Below are 21,320 nucleotides of genomic sequence, written 5' to 3' on the forward strand. Positions count from 1 at the left end.
TTTGTAAAAAAATCCAACCACGTGCACTGATGTTTCACCAGATGAAAATATTTGAATTTAATGAATAAATACCTAGAAGTCTGGTAATGGAGATAATTACCTCACATTAAAACCAAAGAATCGAGGGTTCCAAACACGCCCTGCGGAGCGATTTCCTCACTCAGCAATAAATGATAGCCACAGAGCTCATTTGTCATTTTTAAATCCATCGACGGTTTACAAAGAAAATTACTTTAATTTCACTCAGTAAAGCAGTAATGTAGAACCAAGCAATGTCTCGGTGGCTACCATCCATCGTGGAACACGGAACTGCGAATCAGCAGGCTGGTCTGCGAACAAGCCCACACCAAATTCTTTTACCATTTCTTTTTTATTTATTAAGCCTTTATTTACTCCTTATCTTTAAGTACAATAGGTTTTCTTACAACTATCTAGCTATTTATTCTACAATTTTTACCTTTATTTTTTATGTTAGTTTTGTTAGTAAGTAAAATTGTGTTTTGTATGTGTGTGTGTGTTCATATGTTATGTTTTGTAGTGTTGGTTAATTAAATCGTTAGTTTACAAATGTTTTTAAAACTACTTAGTATATACCTACATTTATATCTATTGCTATATACATATATTATTATTGTGTAATTAATTATTTGTTTGCGTAGGTAATCACTATTAAATCTAGATAAGGATCCCATATTTGGGTATAAGGCCTCCCCCCGGTTTTGTCTTTATTTTGTTGTATTTTTCATTAATGCAAGCTCTTGAAAAATCCATAATATTTATATAAATTCTTTTCATATACTTCTTTTTTAGATTCCTCACGTTATTAATTAGTATCCCAGAATTTTCCTTTTATGTTTATGTAATTATCTTAGCCTCATAGGTAAGTACATTCCATTTTGTTCAATTATGTAAATAATCCTGTTTTTATCCTATTAAAAAAAAAAAAAAAAACCATTTCTTAACCTATTTTAAATTCTGTGATACAAACTGTATCACCTGAACCTAGCCTTAAGCTGAACAAACTCGAACGAGATGTTATATACATATGTATTATTATAAGCCGGGGCGGAATTATTTATTCTAATCCTATAAAGGAAACGCTTTGAAACGATTTCCTAAAAGGATTTTTGTTAACGGAAATAAACAAAAATGTTTCATTTTTACGAGTATTAAATGTTAACTTCGTTTTACGGCCGAAATTTCCTCAAAAATTGTATGAACTTTGTTGTCAATAACAACCTTGCTACAATGGACTAAGACCCAGCGCGTGCCAGACTTTCGTTATTTTATAAAATCTAAAAGTTTCTCTGCGTATTGTCTCCAACACAGGGAGAAAAGATCAGCGACTCTGAAGCTTGGATCATGGTGGTTTTGGGCGATAATTGGTAAAGTTTAAAAGTTTAAGGGTGTCTGGCAGGGAGTCGCCAAGTGTCTGGCTATGCATGACGTGATTTCTAATACTATTCCAAAGAAAATATTTAAAAAAAATGACATTATACTTTGACATAAGATTTTTACAACTTTGTAACCTGTTTCTCCCAAAGACACCATATCCAAACTTCAAAGTCGCTGATCGTTGCTCCCCATGTTGGGGACAATACGCAGATTAACTTTCAGCTTTTATAAAATAATGAAGGTCTAGCACGCGCTGACTCGTAGTCCATGTAAGTCATCGACATTAGATATTATTGTATTACATACATTACATATTGAATTTTGATGAGATACCAACCACTAAGACCATTAGGTATCTACGTGTGAAATATAGATTGAAATTAATCACTAGGTTAATTCGATTCATCAAGGGATGGATTAAAGCATTAATAGATAATGAAGTAGACATATAACGCACTGTAGGAGTGAGGCCATCTTTTTATGGATGATAGCATGAAAGCCATCAATTCTGGCCCCTGTGAACATCCTACTTGCACTACAGTCTTGCGTTTTGCATCATCAGTCTTTCATAAATTAATTAATGATGAATAAATAAATACTTATTCAATAAAATGCAGGCAAATACAGTAAAACCTCGCTGAACTTGAAACAAAGAAATAAGAATGCGATATAGCTGCCAATAGCGGTTCCTTCGGTAATATTTCTCGTTATTTTCTGCAGAAAACCTGGAGTCTGCAGCGCCTCGGGCTACCGTTGAAAAGCCGTTCCTTTTATCTGATGGCAGGTGAGATTGATTCTATTTTTATTTGTAGCTATCTGTGATCCATTTGATTTTTTGCGCAAGAAATAGTGGATTTAGTTTACCTCGCCCCATTTCGTTATTTTTGAAAACTTCTTTAGGCGCGTTGGGCAATTTATGGCATGGCTTACAACTTCAAGGGTGCGTCACCGACATGCTAATTTAATGAGCTTTAATTTGTTTTTCTTAGCGGAACCTATTAACGGTCAGTTATTACTGGAATGTTATTAATGAGTTAATATGAATTAATGAATTGGAATGAATTAATATGAATTATTATCAAGTATTCTTCTGGTGATTATAGTTGTAAGTTTTCATTTTTGTCAGCAGTCCCCACTGACTGCCAATTTTTTTATCACTCATTCATTCGGTTCTATTTGAGACGAGCAACTACCGGGTTTCTTGCTGGTTCTTCTCGGTAGGAGAGACATTCCGAACCAATAGTGGTAGATTCAATGAAAATAAAATCCTTTTCATTTAAAGAAAAATTATTTTTCTTTGAAAGTGATTTTTAGAGTTTTTAATTTTTTTTAATTTAGCGGCTTTGAATTGGTGAATTTGGAGAACCATAAATCACTGTTTTGTCAAAGATTGTAGAGCCTCTGTCTTTCGCATATATAGTGCTGTATGAGACCCATTTAACATTCTCAAAATAGAACTACTTTTGCAAAATAATCAAATTGTTGTAAACACTTGAAGTTTAGCCCCTTGTTAGCTCAATACAATTTGATTTGCAATATAAACCTTCTCTTATTATTGTTTTGGATTGAACTTTACTCGGGACTTACCTAAAATAAGATTTGTTCATTGTTGTTACCCCCAAACGATATTAAAAAGCAATTCCGGCGTGCCTCGATTGTTTACTCGCAAATTAATTTCACAAACGCCTAACGATTTCGTTGAAATTGAGAATAATGCTATTATTTACAGGAATATCAGGAATTCCATTTTTAACCGACTTCAAAAAGGAGGAGGTTCTCAATTCGTCGGAATCTTTTTTTTTATAAGACTATTTTCATGTCAAACAACCATGGGACACTTGTACAGAAAACTATGCGTATAGACTTCAATATTAGGAACCATACACTCCGCTATTCAGTCGAGTTTTTTTTAATATTTAACTTAAATTTATAGGAATAATTCTTTCATACAATGCATTGCAATACGACTCACGCACCACTGACTATGTCCTATGTCAGAAACCTTCCGCAAGTGCCAACAACAACGGTGCACAATTTCAACTCAATATGATGAACGTTATGTTATGTCCGAACGCGTAGGCAACAAACGCGTCTCCATTGCACACAAACATTAATTTTTATAAATTTAAATTTAAATTCAAAATATTTTTATTCAATTAGACTTTTGCAAGTTTTTTTGAATCGTCAAGAGCATCTACCACTGGTTCGGAATGCCTTTCCTACCGAGAAGAACCAGCAAGAAACTCGGCGGTTGCTCTTTTCAAACATTTGATATACAATATTATATAAAGATTACTATAACACGCCTTTCCTGTTTTTCGGATGTGTTCGTATAAGAAGTACCTACTTACCCATCTGTTTACCCATTGATGTAAAACCTATGTATCTTGTTCGCCTAATATTTTCAAACAAAGTAAAAAGACTCGTTCGCTGCCTCTTTTATATATTTTATTCGGAGATTTCCTCAAGCCTGATTTGTAATACAATACCAATTTCTCGTAAAAACGTCTGCGTTTACGTCTTACGAGTCTCAGTTATTTCGAGCCACTTCAAAGACTCGAGACACTCAAGAGACAATCCTATCTAAAACTAAAGGCTATTACTTTGCACCCTTTGCACCATTTTGTTTGCCTGGAAGAGATAGGTAACCGCCAAATTATAGCTGCCTATATTATTGTTTTGCTTTGTTTGTGTTTTTAGGGTTCCGTACCTCAAAAGGAAAAATGGAACCCTTATAGGATCACTTTGTTGTCTGTCTGTCTGTCTGTCTGTCTGTCTGTCTGTCTGTCTGTCTGTCTGTCTGTCAAGAAACCTATAGGGTACCTACTTCCCGATGACCTACAATCATAAAATTTGGTAGGTAGGTGGGTCTTATAGCACAAATACAGAAATAAATCTGGAAACCGCGAATTTAGAAAGAAAGAAAGGAAGAAAGAAAAACTGTTTATTTGGTACCAACAATTACTTAAAATAAATAAATAAAATGTAAAATGGGACGCGAGGTGTGTGGTAATTTGTGCTTGTATCATTTAAAAAAAATTAAAATGTATTTCAATTTTCAAAATAAGACAACTATACTAAGTGGGGTATCATATGAAAGGGCTTTACCTGTACATTCTAAAACAGATTTTTATTTATTTTTATGCATAATAGTTTTTGATTTATCGTGCAAAATGTTGGAAAAAATACCCGAGTACGGAACCCTCAGTGCGCGAGTCTGACTCGCACTTGGCCGGTTTTTTCTGTATTAATTTTGTGGTGTACGGTAAAATTATATTTATTCAAACATTCATTAATTCGTCATTCTTTCCTACATCCATTACTTACTATTATTATTGATTCAACGGTGGTAGTGGTATTGCTACAAGAATGCCAAACGTTTGAAAACTGAAGTCGACGAGTCGGTCAAAGCTTTCAGCACGGCCCTGTAGGTATACTTTTGCTGAATGCAGTGACGGATTAACCCTTAATCAAATTAAGCAATTGCCTAGGGCATCACGTCTGAGGGGGCACCAGAAGAAGCACAAAAAAAAAATCGTCCTTAGGGCATCACGTCTCACTCTCACGTCACTAAAAAAGTTTCTAGGACTAATTTGAAACTTCGCGCGTTTTAAGTTGTCATAGAAACCGATCTAGAGTCATAACCCCACTCCCGCTTGCCCACTCGCTGCCCGCTTGTGCATTCGACAATTCGAATGCCCCCGAAAGCCGCAAAGCACATTTCAGTAAATAAATAAATTATGCGTTGTTAGGGTTCCGTACCTCTGTCTGTCTGTCTGTCCGTCTGTCCGTCCGTCCGTCCGTCCGTCTGTCTGTAACAGATTTTTATTTATTTTTATGTACAATAGTTTTTGATTTATTGTGCAAAATGTTGGAAAAAATACTCGAGTACGGAACCCTCAGTGCGCGAGTCTGACTCGCACTTGGCTGGTTTATGATTGTTGTCGCACCTACTTCACTTCTAAAGTAGTTACATCTCATCATCTTAATTTTCAAAAAACTAATGTTTTTAGGAGGTTAAGGTTTAAAGACCGTTTCTAGTTGACATACGGATAGGGGGGCCCACAGGCATGGATTGCTTAGGGCATCAAGTAGTCTTAATCCGTCACTGGCTGAATGGACTCGCCTACTTATGCGTACCTACTAGGCTCTCCAGAATTGCTGCAGTTGATATTTGTATGAAAATCAGGCCATGCAGGCCAGCGCTCGCCACAAGACGTGTACGCCAAGCTATACCTACACGTTGGCCAAGTACGTACCTATATTAGCCAATGTGTATTTAACTCTTTAAGAGTCTCAATCTAAAGATTTCTTTTTTGATAGACTAGATGATGCCCGCCACTTCGTCCGCGTGAATTTAGGATTTTCGAAATCCCGTGGGAACTCTTTGTTTTTCAGGGATAAAAAGTAGCCTATGTGCTAATCCTGGATATTATCTATCTCCGTTCCAAAATTCAGCCAAATCCATCCAGTAGTTTTTGCGTGAAAGTGTAACACACACACACACACACACACACACACACACACACAACTTTCGCCTTTATATTAGTGTGATGTGAAGACACATTCGGGGTGCGAATGATGTCTAAAACTCATGTTAAATATTATAACTACTAGACGATGCTCGCGACTTCACCCGCTTCTTTATTCTGCTGCGTTCTTTATTTTGTGGAATAAAAAGTAAGTAGCCTATCCTCTCCAAGTACTTACACTCTTCAACTACGAATTCATATATCCATCCATCCATCCATCCAAATCACGTCGACCCATCGTTGCTCCGTTGCGACGTGATTGAAGGACTAACTAACAAACCAACAAATAAATACATTTTCGCATTTACAATATGTTGAATAGTGTAGGAATCGTTTATCCGTGCTGGTCTTTTCAAATAGAGTAGATACGTACCTAGTCAGGGTTTCGTTTCGAACTTTTATCTTGTTAAACTTTAACTTTAAGTGCACAAAATATAAGCGTAGCAATACCTACCTATTCAGTACTGGCTAATGTACTTAGTTTATTTTGATTTCCTTTCGGGATAAAAGCATTTTCGTGCATTTGGACGGGATTTCTGCATTTCACTTTACTTGAAACTAGATTCCTCAGGGACTTGTCGTAAAACTTGATTGACTCAGTGGAAATTATATTCCCTTAGCCACGGAGATTTATATTGCGAGAGCATGCAATGCCCGCAAAATGGTCTCGACTGGTGTATAAACGCCAGTGTGCCAACCGTGCTTTTCGTCAATCAGTAAATTGGCCGCTGAAACAACTTTTACTGATTGAAAATAATATATGACGCAACTCTTAGGCCGCGATTACCTGTGAAATTGTCAGGTAAAAATATATTTTGATGGTCAAAGGGTCAAAACATGAAAGGTTTTGCTAAATGATTTTTCGTAAAAATTTGGAAAGTAAAACATAATTAAGTAGTCGTTCTTTCCTCCAAATGTTTTATTAATAGTGAAAAAAAAAGAATTTTTCATTTTTCATGGACTTCATAAAAGTTTCGATGTTAAAAAAAAATTGGTTGTCTGTAAATTTGTTATTATTATTATTTGTTATTATTATTATAAATCTGTTATTGGTTTACTGACGATAGTTGAACGTGACAACAAAGGCCGATTGTGCTTCTTTGTCGCTCGTTCCGCGCTCTCGCTTGCACTTCAAGCCTTACATGGAACGCCTCAGAGCGAGGTAACGCCGCATGAGTCATGTTTTTTCGTGCGTGCAGCCGGCTCTATCGAATTATAAGACGTTGTCACGTCAAAAATTAAAACGATGTAAGTACCCTTCAAAATATCTTCGTATACAAAATCGTTCTAACTTTAAATCTAAACATACATTCAAAATTACGAAAGTAATAAAAAACTTCCATCGCGCTGAAAATTTTCGTAACATTTCTAGGATTCCGTATCACCAGAGGAAAAGGAACCATTACCCTTAAAGGATCCCTTATAGGACTTTATTGTCTGTCTGTCAAGACTTCTTTACCCGAATTATAGCTTACAGGGTACTTCCCGTTGACCTAGAATCATGAAATTTGACAGGTACAGAAAACATTCCATAACCGTGAATTTGTGGTTACATCAAAAAAACAAAATAAATTGTTACCTATAAGTAAGTCTTGTATGATGGTACGGAACCCTTTGCGTGCGAGTCCGACTCGCACTTGACCAGTTTCTAGTTACAAAGTAGAATAAAAGCTTTTAGACGGTCGCTGTTTAAAACTAATTCTCCAGTAAAGAGCTCTACGCAAATAGAGGAGAGAGGAATGCGATCCGTAAAAACTTTGCTGCGACACGCTATTTGTCTCTATCAGGGGAAAAGCTAGAATAAATATCACTATGTGTGTATTTGTTTGTTGGTTTGTCCTTCAATCACGCTGTAATGTAGCAACGAATCGATTCGATGTGATGTTTTGCATGGGTATAGATTTTTTTTTTTTTTTTTAATTATATAGACTAGCGCTTGGCTGCAATCAGACCTGCTAGCAAGTGATGATGCAGCCTAAGATGGAGCGCGCTTGCCTAGAAGTTGCCTATTCACTCTTGACTTGAAGGTACCCATATTATAGGTAGAAGGGAAAACTGACGCCGGAAGGGCGTTCCATATCCTAGCGGTTCGAATTAGGAAAGAGGAAGCAAATCGTTTCGTACGTGTTCGAGGAATGTTGACTACGTACGGATGCAGACCTTGACGATGCTTTGCAGTGTGATGGTAGAAAGGTGAAGGAGGAAATGTATGGAGTGTGACATTTAACTTTATAGGTATAATAACGCGTTATGCAGCGCCGCTTTCCATAGCTTATCAACTTAGCACATCTCTGGTGGAGAGACAGCCTAAGTAGAAACTCGTGTCGTGCATAAATTATACTTAGTACTTACTTATTTTATTTTTCAAGAAATGTCATTTCTCAAATATTTTGTTATGTTAGTGAAATGCAGAAAACTTTTCAAAGCAAAATCTTTTTATCCCTAGAGAGAAAAGCTAAATAAATTGCATTAGAATTGGTACGCCCGTCGCCCACATCTCTCTGTAACGTTGGGTTTTTTACAAATAAACTTATGATGAGCTAATAATACTAAGGGTTGCTGAAAATAATAATACAGGGTCCGGTGAAAATTACTACTAGGATTTTGGAAGGGACGCTCAGAGCTTTTTGTAGTACTAGGAAAAACAATCAGTTTTAATTTAAAAAATTACTTACCCCCGACAAGTTTAAATTATGGGTCCACGTTTGATAAGTCTGATATCCTAGTAATCACCACCTTCCGACTCCAACATTAGACCTTAATCACTATGATTGGGTCTATCTACCAACGTCGAATTTGTCTACCAACTAATTACTGGTCAAGGCAAATCCATAGAATATATAGTTCAATTTCACCCTCACCACATGATAGCTTAGTGCAATTTGACCACCCATTGTGCCACAACTTTTTTCGTTCCACGCTCCTGATATCTATGGAACCAACTCTCTTCGGCGGTGGTCCCGCTAGATTTCAACATGGGGTTATTCAAAGTCAAAGTCAAAATCATTTATTCAATGTAGGTACAATTGTACTCCTTTTGATGGTCGAAATTGTTTTTGTACGATATAGTGCCATAGTGGTGATAATTAATTACGTAACTTAAAACTAAAGCTACGAGGGTTTCAAGCGCGCCTAAGTCTGAGAAGAGCCCACAACAAACTCAGTCGGGTATTCTTTTTTTTTACTATCACCACTTTACCAAATCACTTATACTGACTAGCCGGCAACTTATTGGTGGTTCCTCTGCTGCTCCAATTAATTTTCATGGGCGGCGCTAGTCACTTAAAATCAGGTGACTCGCCTGCTCGTTCGCTCACTTTTTTATTATTTTTAAATAGATTACAAACTCAGTGGACCTACGTTTAAAAGGGCTGAGTTCTTGTGCTCCATTGAGCAGGAAACTGGTCAAAAAACATGGTCGGATAATTACCGGACTCTTTCTGTAAGCCAACTAATGAGGTCAAATCAATTAACTCAAAATCTACATCTGCTGTAAGATGTAGAAGTATTGGGTAGACCACAGGTTGTCATAGATGAAACTTTAGATCAAGGTAATGTTATTGCAGAAGGACACACAGACAGACACAGCGGATAAACTTGTGGGAAACTCTACTCTTTTTACATCTGAGGTTAACACGAAGAAGAAACTTTCACAGTGATTCCAAAAAATGTGAAAATACATTTATAGGTCGCGCAAAGTCGAATCAAATCACCGTAAGTAAGTTTTGCAGGGTAATACCTACCGATCGGAAACTCGATCAAATCGTTGTTCTTGGCTAACCTCCTATTCTTTAAAGGCGTCAAATTAGATATTTACGATATAAATCTTCTAAATAATAGAAAACAAAAACTGTTTATTCGCTATAATAAGTTCGAAACCTACCGCCAAGATTAATATTATTGTATTCATGTAATCTGTCGGTTATAGAGAGAGAGCCAGCGCGTGCCAGACCTTCGTTATTTTATAAAAGCTGAAAGTTTCTCTACATATTGTCCCCAACACAGGGAGGAACGATTCGCGACTATGAAGTTTGGATCGTGGTGACTTTGGAAGATTGCCTTAAGGAAAGGTCTTATGAGGTCTCCAAGTTGGAGCGCGCTTGCTTAGAAGATACCTATATTCACTCTTGAAAGGCACGAACGCTGGAAGGGCGTTGGCCAAACCTGAGTAGTTCGTATCAGAAACGTTGAGCAATAACGTTTCGTGCGAGTGGATTGGATATCGAGCTCACGGTTCACGGTTTCTCGCTGTTCTATGGTAGAACGGTTAAGAAGGAACAAGTTGTGGAGTTCCTGAGCACACTACTGTACTTATTGGATTTTATGAGTTAGAACTATTACAGTTAAAATTCAGGGTCAGCGAACTGTAATGTGAACTTCAGTTTGTTTGTTTTCAAAACAATCCCATACATCTCGTTTAACGCTTTGTTTTATTACATTAGGGTAGCTTCAGAAAGCTATACCTACATTTTTCATGAGATTTTATCCCAGAAAGAAGTGAGTTGTTTCTTTTTTTTTTTAATTTATTTAATCAAAAAAAATTTAACATTGGATCTATAATATTATCGCTCGCCAAACTGGTGGGCCAGTTTGTTGGCGAGGTGGCGCTCTTATTTTATCGTAACTATTAACTAACTTATCCATACACCTTAATCTATACTTATAATAAACTTACCACTATTAAATATTTATTTAAACCTAACTAATTTACTACACAGACAAAAACACATTACTATCTCATCACACAAATCAAAAGAAAACACAAAACATAAATTACTAATTTTATAAAGCACGGACCTACTCCGTTAGGGAGTCCCTAAGTAGGTGTTTCTTTAACCTCTTCTTAAGGACTCCCTCACTGAGCCCATCGCTGTCCTCCTCAACCCAGCCGATTGCATTATATAATTTGGGTACTATATATGCGCTTATTCTTTTGCCATAGTAATTGTAAATTTTTGGCATTGAAAATCTCACCTTCCTATTTGTTCTACGATTATCCCTCATTTTAACCTTTTTTTTATAATTAGTTGAGAAAAAAATATTTTTTACTATTAAATATTCTACTTTTTTGTTGATAGGTAAAATTTGTAAGTCTTTAAAAATACTGTCATATTGTCCTTTGTATTTTTTTTTCTCTTTTTTTCCTAAAATATGTTTTAAAAGTCTAATTTGTATTTTTTTAATTTCTGTGAGATAGGTACTAAATGTTCTGCCATAAATACTCAAGCCATAACTAATTACTGAGTCTGCTAACGCATAGTATACTACTAGTTTTGTATGTTTACTTAAGACTCGGTCTAGGTGATAAAATTTTCCCAATATTGACCTTAGCTTGTTGCACACAGCTCCTATGTGAGATTTCCAATTAAAATTTTGATCTATGATCAAACCTAGGTAACTTCTTACGTAACTTCATACTGTAGGTATGCGGTTAAATCCCTTGGAGGATAAATTTTGTGTCGCCAACTTAATAGTCTCAACTCTCAGCCACTATTCAATTCGATAAATCTCTTACAATATACGGCAAAATAATATTGTGGCCTGGACGAGGAATTAAGGTCAGTTCAGACATGCGGAGAACGTGCGGATGCGATTTGAACCGCGCTAAAATGAAACTCCTTCAAAGAGGCGACGTGATTAATTATGAGAGATGTGAAGATGATTCACATCTCATTTCAAAACCAAAACGCATTGTAATGTAAATGAACACTGTTTGTTAGGCAGACCTTGTGTGCAAATAACTAAGAGAAGTTCAGACCTTGGAACGGTGCAGTGGAAGATTCACTGTTATATTTGAAAAAAGAAATTATTTATTTTGGGTAGATATGATATAAAATTTAACTTCTATCTACATATTATTTGGTAGTATGGCTGAGGTGTTTATGCTAGCAGTAGATGGTTTGTTATTCAATATTTCATTTAGAGCGCGCAATATTACGAAAACAATGTATATGTCAGATATCATCTCTAATGAGTTCCAGGCCTCTTTTTAGCTGAAACTGACTGTGTGAACGAATAATAAGACGCTAATTTGAACCATGATTTTTTATCTTACCAGCAGATTTCTTCTTTCTTCTGTATAAAATAAGCCATCGATTTAAGGAGAGCACTGTAGGTATATTATGTTATGCTTAGCTGAGAGAGAGAGGGCTTAGCTTTTGTTACCTATTATATTATATATGAGACTATAACAAGTACCTACATAGGCTTTATGCAAATGATACTTGCGCCCATGGTTTTTGAGCAATACAGAATTTAATTTTAACTAGCTGATGCCCGCGACTTCGTTCACGTGGTAGTACATTTTTTAAAATTCCCGTGGGAACTCTTTGATTTTCCGGGATAAAAAGTAGCCTATGTGCGAATCCAGGGTACAATCTATCTCCATTCTAAATTTCAGCCCAATCGGTCCAGTAGTTTTTGCGTGGAGGAGTAACAAACATACACACACACACACATACAAACTTTCTCCTTTATAATATTAATTTTAATTTTAATGCGAACCGCGCGAGAAGTCTGTTGTTTGGATCCGCGTGGTTTTCGTCATGTGTGCACAAGTCCTTAATTTTTTTCATCTATAAATAAACAGAAACTCTTCGGATTTCAAACATTTTTCAGTTGCCTAGTTTTGTAACTCTCGAAGCGCATTTATTGCCTGTGTTTTGGACATTTTATTAGCCGCCTTCTTGCTAAAGGCAGGCGTGTCAGTACCTACTCGGTTCAGAACTTTACCTAGTTTTATGAATAACGTTTTTTTTCTACTCTTCACCCTTTCATCCATACTAACACAGCATCGTGCTATTTTTTGCTATACCTAACGACTTTACTGGATTGATTTAAAATTCTCATTCAATGTATTATTCCACAATAGCGTCCGGTTTAACCTTTGCTAATCACACGATATTTTCCCCAGAGTGGAGCTGGAAGCGTGGCTGGACAAGGCCACCTACTCGCACGGGGAATCGATACTTGTTAGCGTCCTCATATCGAACCATTCCTCCAAAACTGTGAGAAGAATAAAGGTAATGTTTACTAATGACATATAATATAAATATATTTTACTAAACTAAATTTTATACCAGCGACTTCGACATTAACTGTGGCAACTCTTTCATTTGCATGATTAAAAAGTAGCTTATATCCCTCTCCTGGATGTAAGATACCTCTGTAGGTAGGTACCTACCATATTTCGTCAAAATCGGTAAATGGTAACAGACAGATGAACTTTCTCATTTGGTATAGATAATGTAGTGTGTATGTTTAGCTCCTTTTTCTTGGACTTGGTCTGTCTTGATTTAGGTTTTTTGAAGATCGTATTGATTACGATTAGATTCTTCGATCCTTTTCTTAGATTACGTTATAGAGATAGATAAATCTAGGAGCAAAATCTCAAGCTTCTATTTACCCTGCTAGCTTCGTGCCCGTGAACTTAGCAGAGCATATGCCAGCAGATCAAAAATAAAAAGGAGTTCCCTTCGCATGCAGAAGAGTTCTATAGTTCCTGATACTTTTTAAAGATAGTTCTGGCGTTTTTGCTAAAAAAATCGCAGTTGAAATAATGCTCTGCTAACTTCCGGTAGCAGATCATTTTCGAGCAAAGCGAAAAAAAAAGAGTTCTCTGTACGCACGTATCTCAGTTCTATAGTTCCTCATACTTTATAATGATAGTTCTGGCATATAAACCTAAAAAAAGTCAAATGAAAAAATCAATAAATTTTCAAATTTAGTCATCATAAGTAATTTAAAAAAATTCTAGCAGCTAGAACTCAAATCTCAGAACCTAGAACTCTACGATTTCTTATAGCTCATTAACTAAGCTATAAAATAAAGCTATTAATTAGCCCAGAACTCACAAAGAAGTCCCAGCAGAGCATAGAAGAATAGTTATAAACAATAAATTTTCAAACTTCACACCAAAAGTTGTTAAAAAAATTCCAGCTGCTAGAACTCTCATCTCAGGGGCTAGAACTCCTCGATTTATTATAGATTATTAACATAGCTATAAAATAAAGCTATAAACTAGCCCAGAACTCTCAAAAACGTGCCAGCAGAGCATACCAGAAGAGTCATGATACACTAATTTTCAAACTTATTATCATAAGCCATGAAAAAAAATCCAGCTGATAGAACTCTGATCTCAGAGGCTAGAACTCCTCGATTTCATTAATATTATTGATAAAGCTATAAAAGAAAGCCATTAACTTGCCCAGAACTCTCAGAAAAGTGCCAGCAGAGCATATAAGAAGAGTCATAAACGATAAATTTTCAAACTTAAAAATCACAAGTTACTAAAAAAATTCCAGCTGCTAGAACTCTCATCTCAGGGGCTAGAACTCCTCGATTTCTTTAAGATTATTAACATACCTATTGAACAAAGCCATTAACTAGACCAGAACTCTCAAAAAAGTGCCAGCAGAGCATACAAGAAGAGTCATGATGCACTAATTTTCAAACTTATTATCATACGCCATGAAAAAAATTCCAGCTGCTAGAACTCTGATGTCAGAGGCTAGAACTCCTCGATTTCTTAAATATTATTGACAAAGCTATAAAACAAAGCCATCAACTAAACCAGAACTCTCAAAAAAGTGCCAGCAGAGCATACAAGAAGAGTCATAAACGATAAATTTTCAAACTTAAAAATCACAAGTTACTAAAAAATTTCCAGCTGCTAGAACTCTCATCTCAGGGGCTAGAACTCCTCAATTTCTTTAAGATTATTAACATACCTATTGAACAAAGCCATTAACTAGACCAGAACTCTCAAAAAAGTGCCAGCAGAGCATACAAGAACTGTCATAAACGATAAATTTTCAAACTTAAAAATCACAAGTTACTAAAAAATTTCCAGCTGCTAGAACTCTCATCTCAGGGGCTAGAACTCCTCGATTTCTTAAAGATTATTAACATACCTATTGAACAAAGCCATTAACTAGACCAGAACTCTCAAAAAAGTGCCAGCAGAGCATACAAGAAGAGTCATGATGCACTAATTTTCAAACTTATTATCATACGCCATGAAAAAAATTCCAGCTGCTAGAACTCTGATGTCAGAGGCTAGAACTCCTCGATTTCTTAAATATTATTGACAAAGCTATAAAACAAAGCCATTAACTAAACCAGAACTCTCAAAAAAGTGCCAGCAGAGCATACAAGAAGAGTCATAAACGATAAATTTTCAAACTTAAAAATCACAAGTTACTAAAAAATTTCCAGCTGCTAGAACTCTCATCTCAGGGGCTAGAACTCCTCGATTTCTTAAAGATTATTAACATACCTATTGAACAAAGCCATTAACTAGACAAGAACTCTCAAAAAAGTGCCAGCAGAGCATACTAGAAGAGTCATGATGCACTAATTTTCAAACTTATTATCATACGCCATGAAAAAAATTCCAGCTGCTAGAACTCTGATGTCAGAGGCTAGAACTCCTCGATTTACTATAGATTATTAACATAGCTATAAAATAAAGCTATAAACTAGCCCAGAACTCTCAAAAACGTGCCAGCAGAGCATACCAGAAGAGTCATGATACACTAATTTTCAAACTTATTATCATACGCCATGAAAAAAATTCCAGCTGCTAGAACTCTGATGTCAGAGGCTAGAACTCCTCGATTTCTTAAATGTTATTGACAAAGCTATAAAACGAAGCCATCAACTAAACCAGAACTCTCAAAAAAGTGCCAGCAGAGCATACAAGAAGAGTCATAAACGATAAATTTTCAAACTTAAAAATCACAAGTTACTAAAAAATTTCCAGCTGCTAGAACTCTCATCTCAGGGGCTAGAACTCCTCGATTTCTTAAAGATTATTAACATACTTATTGAACAAAGCCATTAACTAGACCAGAACTCTCAAAAAAGTGCCAGCAGAGCATACAAGAAGAGTCATGATGCACTAATTTTCAAACTTATTATCATACGCCATGAAAAAAATTCCAGCTGCTAGAACTCTGATGTCAGAGGCTAGAACTCCTCGATTTCTTAAATATTATTGACAAAGCTATAAAACGAAGCCATTAACTAAACCAGAACTCTCAAAAAAGTGCCAGCAGAGCATACAAGAAGAGTCATAAACGATAAATTTTCAAACTTAAAAATCACAAGTTACTAAAAAATTTCCAGCTGCTAGAACTCTCATCTCAGGGGCTAGAACTCCTCGATTTCTTAAAGATTATTAACATACCTATTGAACAAAGCCATTAACTAGACAAGAACTCTCAAAAAAGTGCCAGCAGAGCATACAAGAAGAGTCATGATGCACTAATTTTCAAACTTATTATCATACGCCATGAAAAAAATTCCAGCTGCTAGAACTCTGATGTCAGAGGCTAGAACTCCTCGATTTCTTAAATGTTATTGACAAAGCTATAAAACGAAGCCATCAACTAAACCAGAACTCTCAAAAAAGTGCCAGCAGAGCATACAAGAAGAGTCATAAACGATAAATTTTCAAACTTAAAAATCACAAGTTACTAAAAAAATTCCAGCTGCTAGAACTCTCATCTCAGGGGCTAGAACTCCTCGATTTACTATAGATTATTAACATAGCTATAAAATAAAGCTATAAACTAGCCCAGAACTCTCAAAAACGTGCCAGCAGAGCATACCAGAAGAGTCATGATACACTAATTTTCAAACTTATTATCATAAGCCATGAAAAAAAATCCAGCTGATAGAACTCTGATCTCAGAGGCTAGAACTCCTCGATTTCATTAATATTATTGATAAAGCTATAAAAGAAAGCCATTAAATTGCCCAGAACTCTCAAAAAAGTGCCAGCAGAGCATACAAGAAGAGTCATAAACGATAAATTTTCAAACTTAAAAATCACAAGTTACTAAAAAAATTCCAGCTGCTAGAACTCTCATCTCAGGGGCTAGAACTCCTCGATTTCTTTAAGATTATTAACATACCTATTAAACAAAGCCATTAACTAGACAAGAACTCTCAAAAAAGTGCCAGCAGAGCATACAAGAAGAGTCATGATGCACTAATTTTCAAACTTATTATCATACGCCATGAAAAAAATTCCAGCTGCTAGAACTCTGATGTCAGAGGCTAGAACTCCTCGATTTCTTAAATATTATTGACAAAGCTATAAAACAAAGCCATTAACTAGACCAGAACTCTCAAAAAAGTGCCAGCAGAGCATACAAGAAGAGTCATAAACGATAAATTTTCAAACTTAAAAATCACAAGTTACTAAAAAATTTCCAGCTGCTAGAACTCTCATCTCAGGGGCTAGAACTCCTCGATTTCTTTAAGATTATTAACATACCTATTGAACAAAGCCATTAACTAGACCAGAACTCTCAAAAAAGTGCCAGCAGAGCATACAAGAACTGTCATAAACGATAAATTTTCAAACTTAAAAATCACAAGTTACTAAAAAATTTCCAGCTGCTAGAACTCTCATCTCAGGGGCTAGAACTCCTCGATTTCTTAAAGATTATTAACATACCTATTGAACAAAGCCATTAACTAGACAAGAACTCTCAAAAAAGTGCCAGCAGAGCATACAAGAAGAGTCATGATGCACTAATTTTCAAACTTATTATCATACGCCATGAAAAAAATTCCAGCTGCTAGAACTCTGATGTCAGAGGCTAGAACTCCTCGATTTCTTAAATGTTATTGACAAAGCTATAAAACGAAGCCATCAACTAAACCAGAACTCTCAAAAAAGTGCCAGCAGAGCATACAAGAAGAGTCATAAACGATAAATTTTCAAACTTAAAAATCACAAGTTACTAAAAAATTTCCAGCTGCTAGAACTCTCATCTCAGGGGCTAGAACTCCTCGATTTCTTAAGGATTATTAACATACCTATTGAACAAAGCCATTAACTAGACAAGAACTCTCAAAAAAGTGCCAGCAGAGCATACAAGAAGAGTCATGATGCACTAATTTTCAAACTTATTATCATACGCCATGAAAAAAATTCCAGCTGCTAGAACTCTGATGTCAGAGGCTAGAACTCCTCGATTTCTTAAATGTTATTGACAAAGCTATAAAACGAAGCCATCAACTAAACCAGAACTCTCAAAAAAGTGCCAGCAGAGCATACAAGAAGAGTCATAAACGATAAATTTTCAAACTTAAAAATCACAAGTTACTAAAAAATTTCCAGCTGCTAGAACTCTCATCTCAGGGGCTAGAACTCCTCGATTTACTATAGATTATTAACATAGCTATAAAATAAAGCTATAAACTAGCCCAGAACTCTCAAAAACGTGCCAGCAGAGCATACCAGAAGAGTCATGATACACTAATTTTCAAACTTATTATCATAAGCCATGAAAAAAAATCCAGCTGATAGAACTCTGATCTCAGAGGCTAGAACTCCTCGATTTCATTAATATTATTGATAAAGCTATAAAAGAAAGCCATTAAATTGCCCAGAACTCTCAAAAAAGTGCCAGCAGAGCATACAAGAAGAGTCATAAACGATAAATTTTCAAACTTAAAAATCACAAGTTACTAAAAAAATTCCAGCTGCTAGAACTCTCATCTCAGGGGCTAGAACTCCTCGATTTCTTTAAGATTATTAACATACCTATTAAACAAAGCCATTAACTAGACAAGAACTCTCAAAAAAGTGCCAGCAGAGCATACAAGAAGAGTCATGATGCACTAATTTTCAAACTTATTATCATACGCCATGAAAAAAATTCCAGCTGCTAGAACTCTGATGTCAGAGGCTAGAACTCCTCGATTTCTTAAATATTATTGACAAAGCTATAAAACAAAGCCATTAACTAGACCAGAACTCTCAAAAAAGTGCCAGCAGAGCATACAAGAACTGTCATAAACGATAAATTTTCAAACTTAAAAATCACAAGTTACTAAAAAATTTCCAGCTGCTAGAACTCTCATCTCAGGGGCTAGAACTCCTCGATTTCTTAAAGATTATTAACATACTTATTGAACAAAGCCATTAACTAGACCAGAACTTTCAAAAAAGTGCCAGCAGAGCATACAAGAAGAGTCATGATGCACTAATTTTCAAACTTATTATCATACGCCACGAAAAAAATTCCAGCTGCTAGAACTCTGATGTCAGAGGCTAGAACTCCTCGATTTCTTAAATATTATTGACAAAGCTATAAAACGAAGCCATCAACTAAACCAGAACTCTCAAAAAAGTGCCAGCAGAGCATACAAGAAGAGTCATAAACGATAAATTTTCAAACTTAAAAATCACAAGTTACTAAAAAATTTCCAGCTGCTAGAACTCTCATCTCAGGGGCTAGAACTCCTCGATTTCTTAAAGATTATTAACATACCTATTGAACAAAGCCATTAACTAGACAAGAACTCTCAAAAAAGTGCCAGCAGAGCATACAAGAAGAGTCATAAACGATAAATTTTCAAACTTAAAAATCACAAGTTACTAAAAAAATTCCAGCTGCTAGAACTCTCATCTCAGGGGCTAGAACTCCTCGATTTCTCAAAGATTATTAACATAGCTATGAAACAAAGACATAAACTAGCCCAGAACTCTCAAAAAAGTGCCAGCAGAGCATACAAGAAGAGTCATAAAGGATAAATTTTCAAACTTAAAAATCACAAGTTACTAAAAAATTTCCAGCTGCTAGAACTCTCATCTCAGGGGCTAGAACTCCTCGATTTCTTAAAGATTATTAACATACCTATTGAACAAAGCCATTAACTAGACAAGAACTCTCAAAAAAGTGCCAGCAGAGCATACAAGAAGAGTCATGATGCACTAATTTTCAAACTTATTATCATACGCCATGAAAAAAATTCCAGCTGCTAGAACTCTGATGTCAGAGGCTAGAACTCCTCGATTTCTTAAATGTTATTGACAAAGCTATAAAACGAAGCCATCAACTAAACCAGAACTCTCAAAAAAGTGCCAGCAGAGCATACAAGAAGAGTCATAAACGATAAATTTTCAAACTTAAAAATCACAAGTTACTAAAAAATTTCCAGCTGCTAGAACTCTCATCTCAGGGGCTAGAACTCTTCGATTTACTATAGATTATTAACATAGCTATAAAATAAAGCTATAAACTAGCCCAGAACTCTCAAAAACGTGCCAGCAGAGCATACCAGAAGAGTCATGATACACTAATTTTCAAACTTATTATCATAAGCCATGAAAAAAAATCCAGCTGATAGAACTCTGATCTCAGAGGCTAGAACTCCTCGATTTCATTAATATTATTGATAAAGCTATAAAACAAAGCCATTAACTAGACCAGAACTCTCAAAAAAGTGCCAGCAGAGCATACAAGAAGAGTCATAAACGATAAATTTTCAAACTTAAAAATCACAAGTTACTAAAAAATTTCCAGCTGCTAGAACTCTCATCTCAGGGGCTAGAACTCCTCGATTTCTTTAAGATTATTAACATACCTATTGAACAAAGCCATTAACTAGACCAGAACTCTCAAAAAAGTGCCAGCAGAGCATACAAGAACTGTCATAAACGATAAATTTTCAAACTTAAAAATCACAAGTTACTAAAAAATTTCCAGCTGCTAGAACTCTCATCTCAGGGGCTAGAACTCCTCGATTTCTTAAAGATTATTAACATACCTATTGAACAAAGCCATTAACTAGACCAGAACTCTCAAAAAAGTGCCAGCAGAGCATACAAGAACTGTCATAAACGATAAATTTTCAAACTTAAAAATCACAAGTTACTAAAAAATTTCCAGCTGCTAGAACTCTCATCTCAGGGGCTAGAACTCCTCGATTTCTTAAATATTATTGACAAAGCTATAAAACAAAGCCATTAACTTGCCCAGAACTCTCAAAAAAGTGCCAGCAGAGCATACAAGAAGAGTCATAAACGATAAATTTTCAAACTTAAAAATCACAAGTTACTAAAAAATTTCCAGCTGCTAGAACCCTCATCTCAGGGGCTATATCTCCTCGATTTCTTAAAGCTTATTAACATACCTATTGAACAAAGCCATTAACTAGACAAGAACTCTCAAAAAAGTGCCAGCAGAGCATACAAGAAGAGTCATGATGCACTAATTTTCAAACTTAAAAATCACAAGTTACTAAAAAATTTCCAGCTGCTAGAACTCTCATCTCAGGGGCTAGAACTCCTCGATTTCTTAAATATTATTGACAAAGCTATAAAACAAAGCCATTAACTAGACCAGAACTCTCAAAAAAGTGCCAGCAGAGCATACAAGAAGAGTCATAAACGATAAATTTTCAAACTTAAAAATCACAAGTTACTAAAAAATTTCCAGCTGCTAGAACTCTCATCTCAGGGGCTAGAACTCCTCGATTTCTTTAAGATTATTAACATACCTATTGAACAAAGCCATTAACTAGACCAGAACTCTCAAAAAAGTGCCAGCAGAGCATACAAGAACTGTCATAAACGATAAATTTTCAAAC

At 35.6% G+C, this 21,320-nt stretch overlaps 1 protein-coding gene across 2 annotated transcripts in view; it reads left to right on the plus strand.

Moving 5' to 3' along the window:
- Positions 1-21,320, plus strand: part of LOC123881302 (arrestin homolog) — a 91,712-nt gene that overhangs the window by 46,798 nt on the left and 23,594 nt on the right. For both annotated transcript variants that reach the window (XM_045930011.1, XM_045930012.1), the window contains exons 8-9: positions 2,116-2,179; positions 12,841-12,949. In XM_045930011.1, the coding sequence (XP_045785967.1) occupies positions 2,116-2,179; positions 12,841-12,949 (173 nt within the window). The remainder of the gene's footprint in view (positions 1-2,115; positions 2,180-12,840; positions 12,950-21,320) is intronic.

This window comes from Maniola jurtina, chromosome 4 (assembly GCF_905333055.1).
Source record: "Maniola jurtina chromosome 4, ilManJurt1.1, whole genome shotgun sequence".
NCBI lineage: Eukaryota > Metazoa > Arthropoda > Insecta > Lepidoptera > Nymphalidae > Maniola > Maniola jurtina.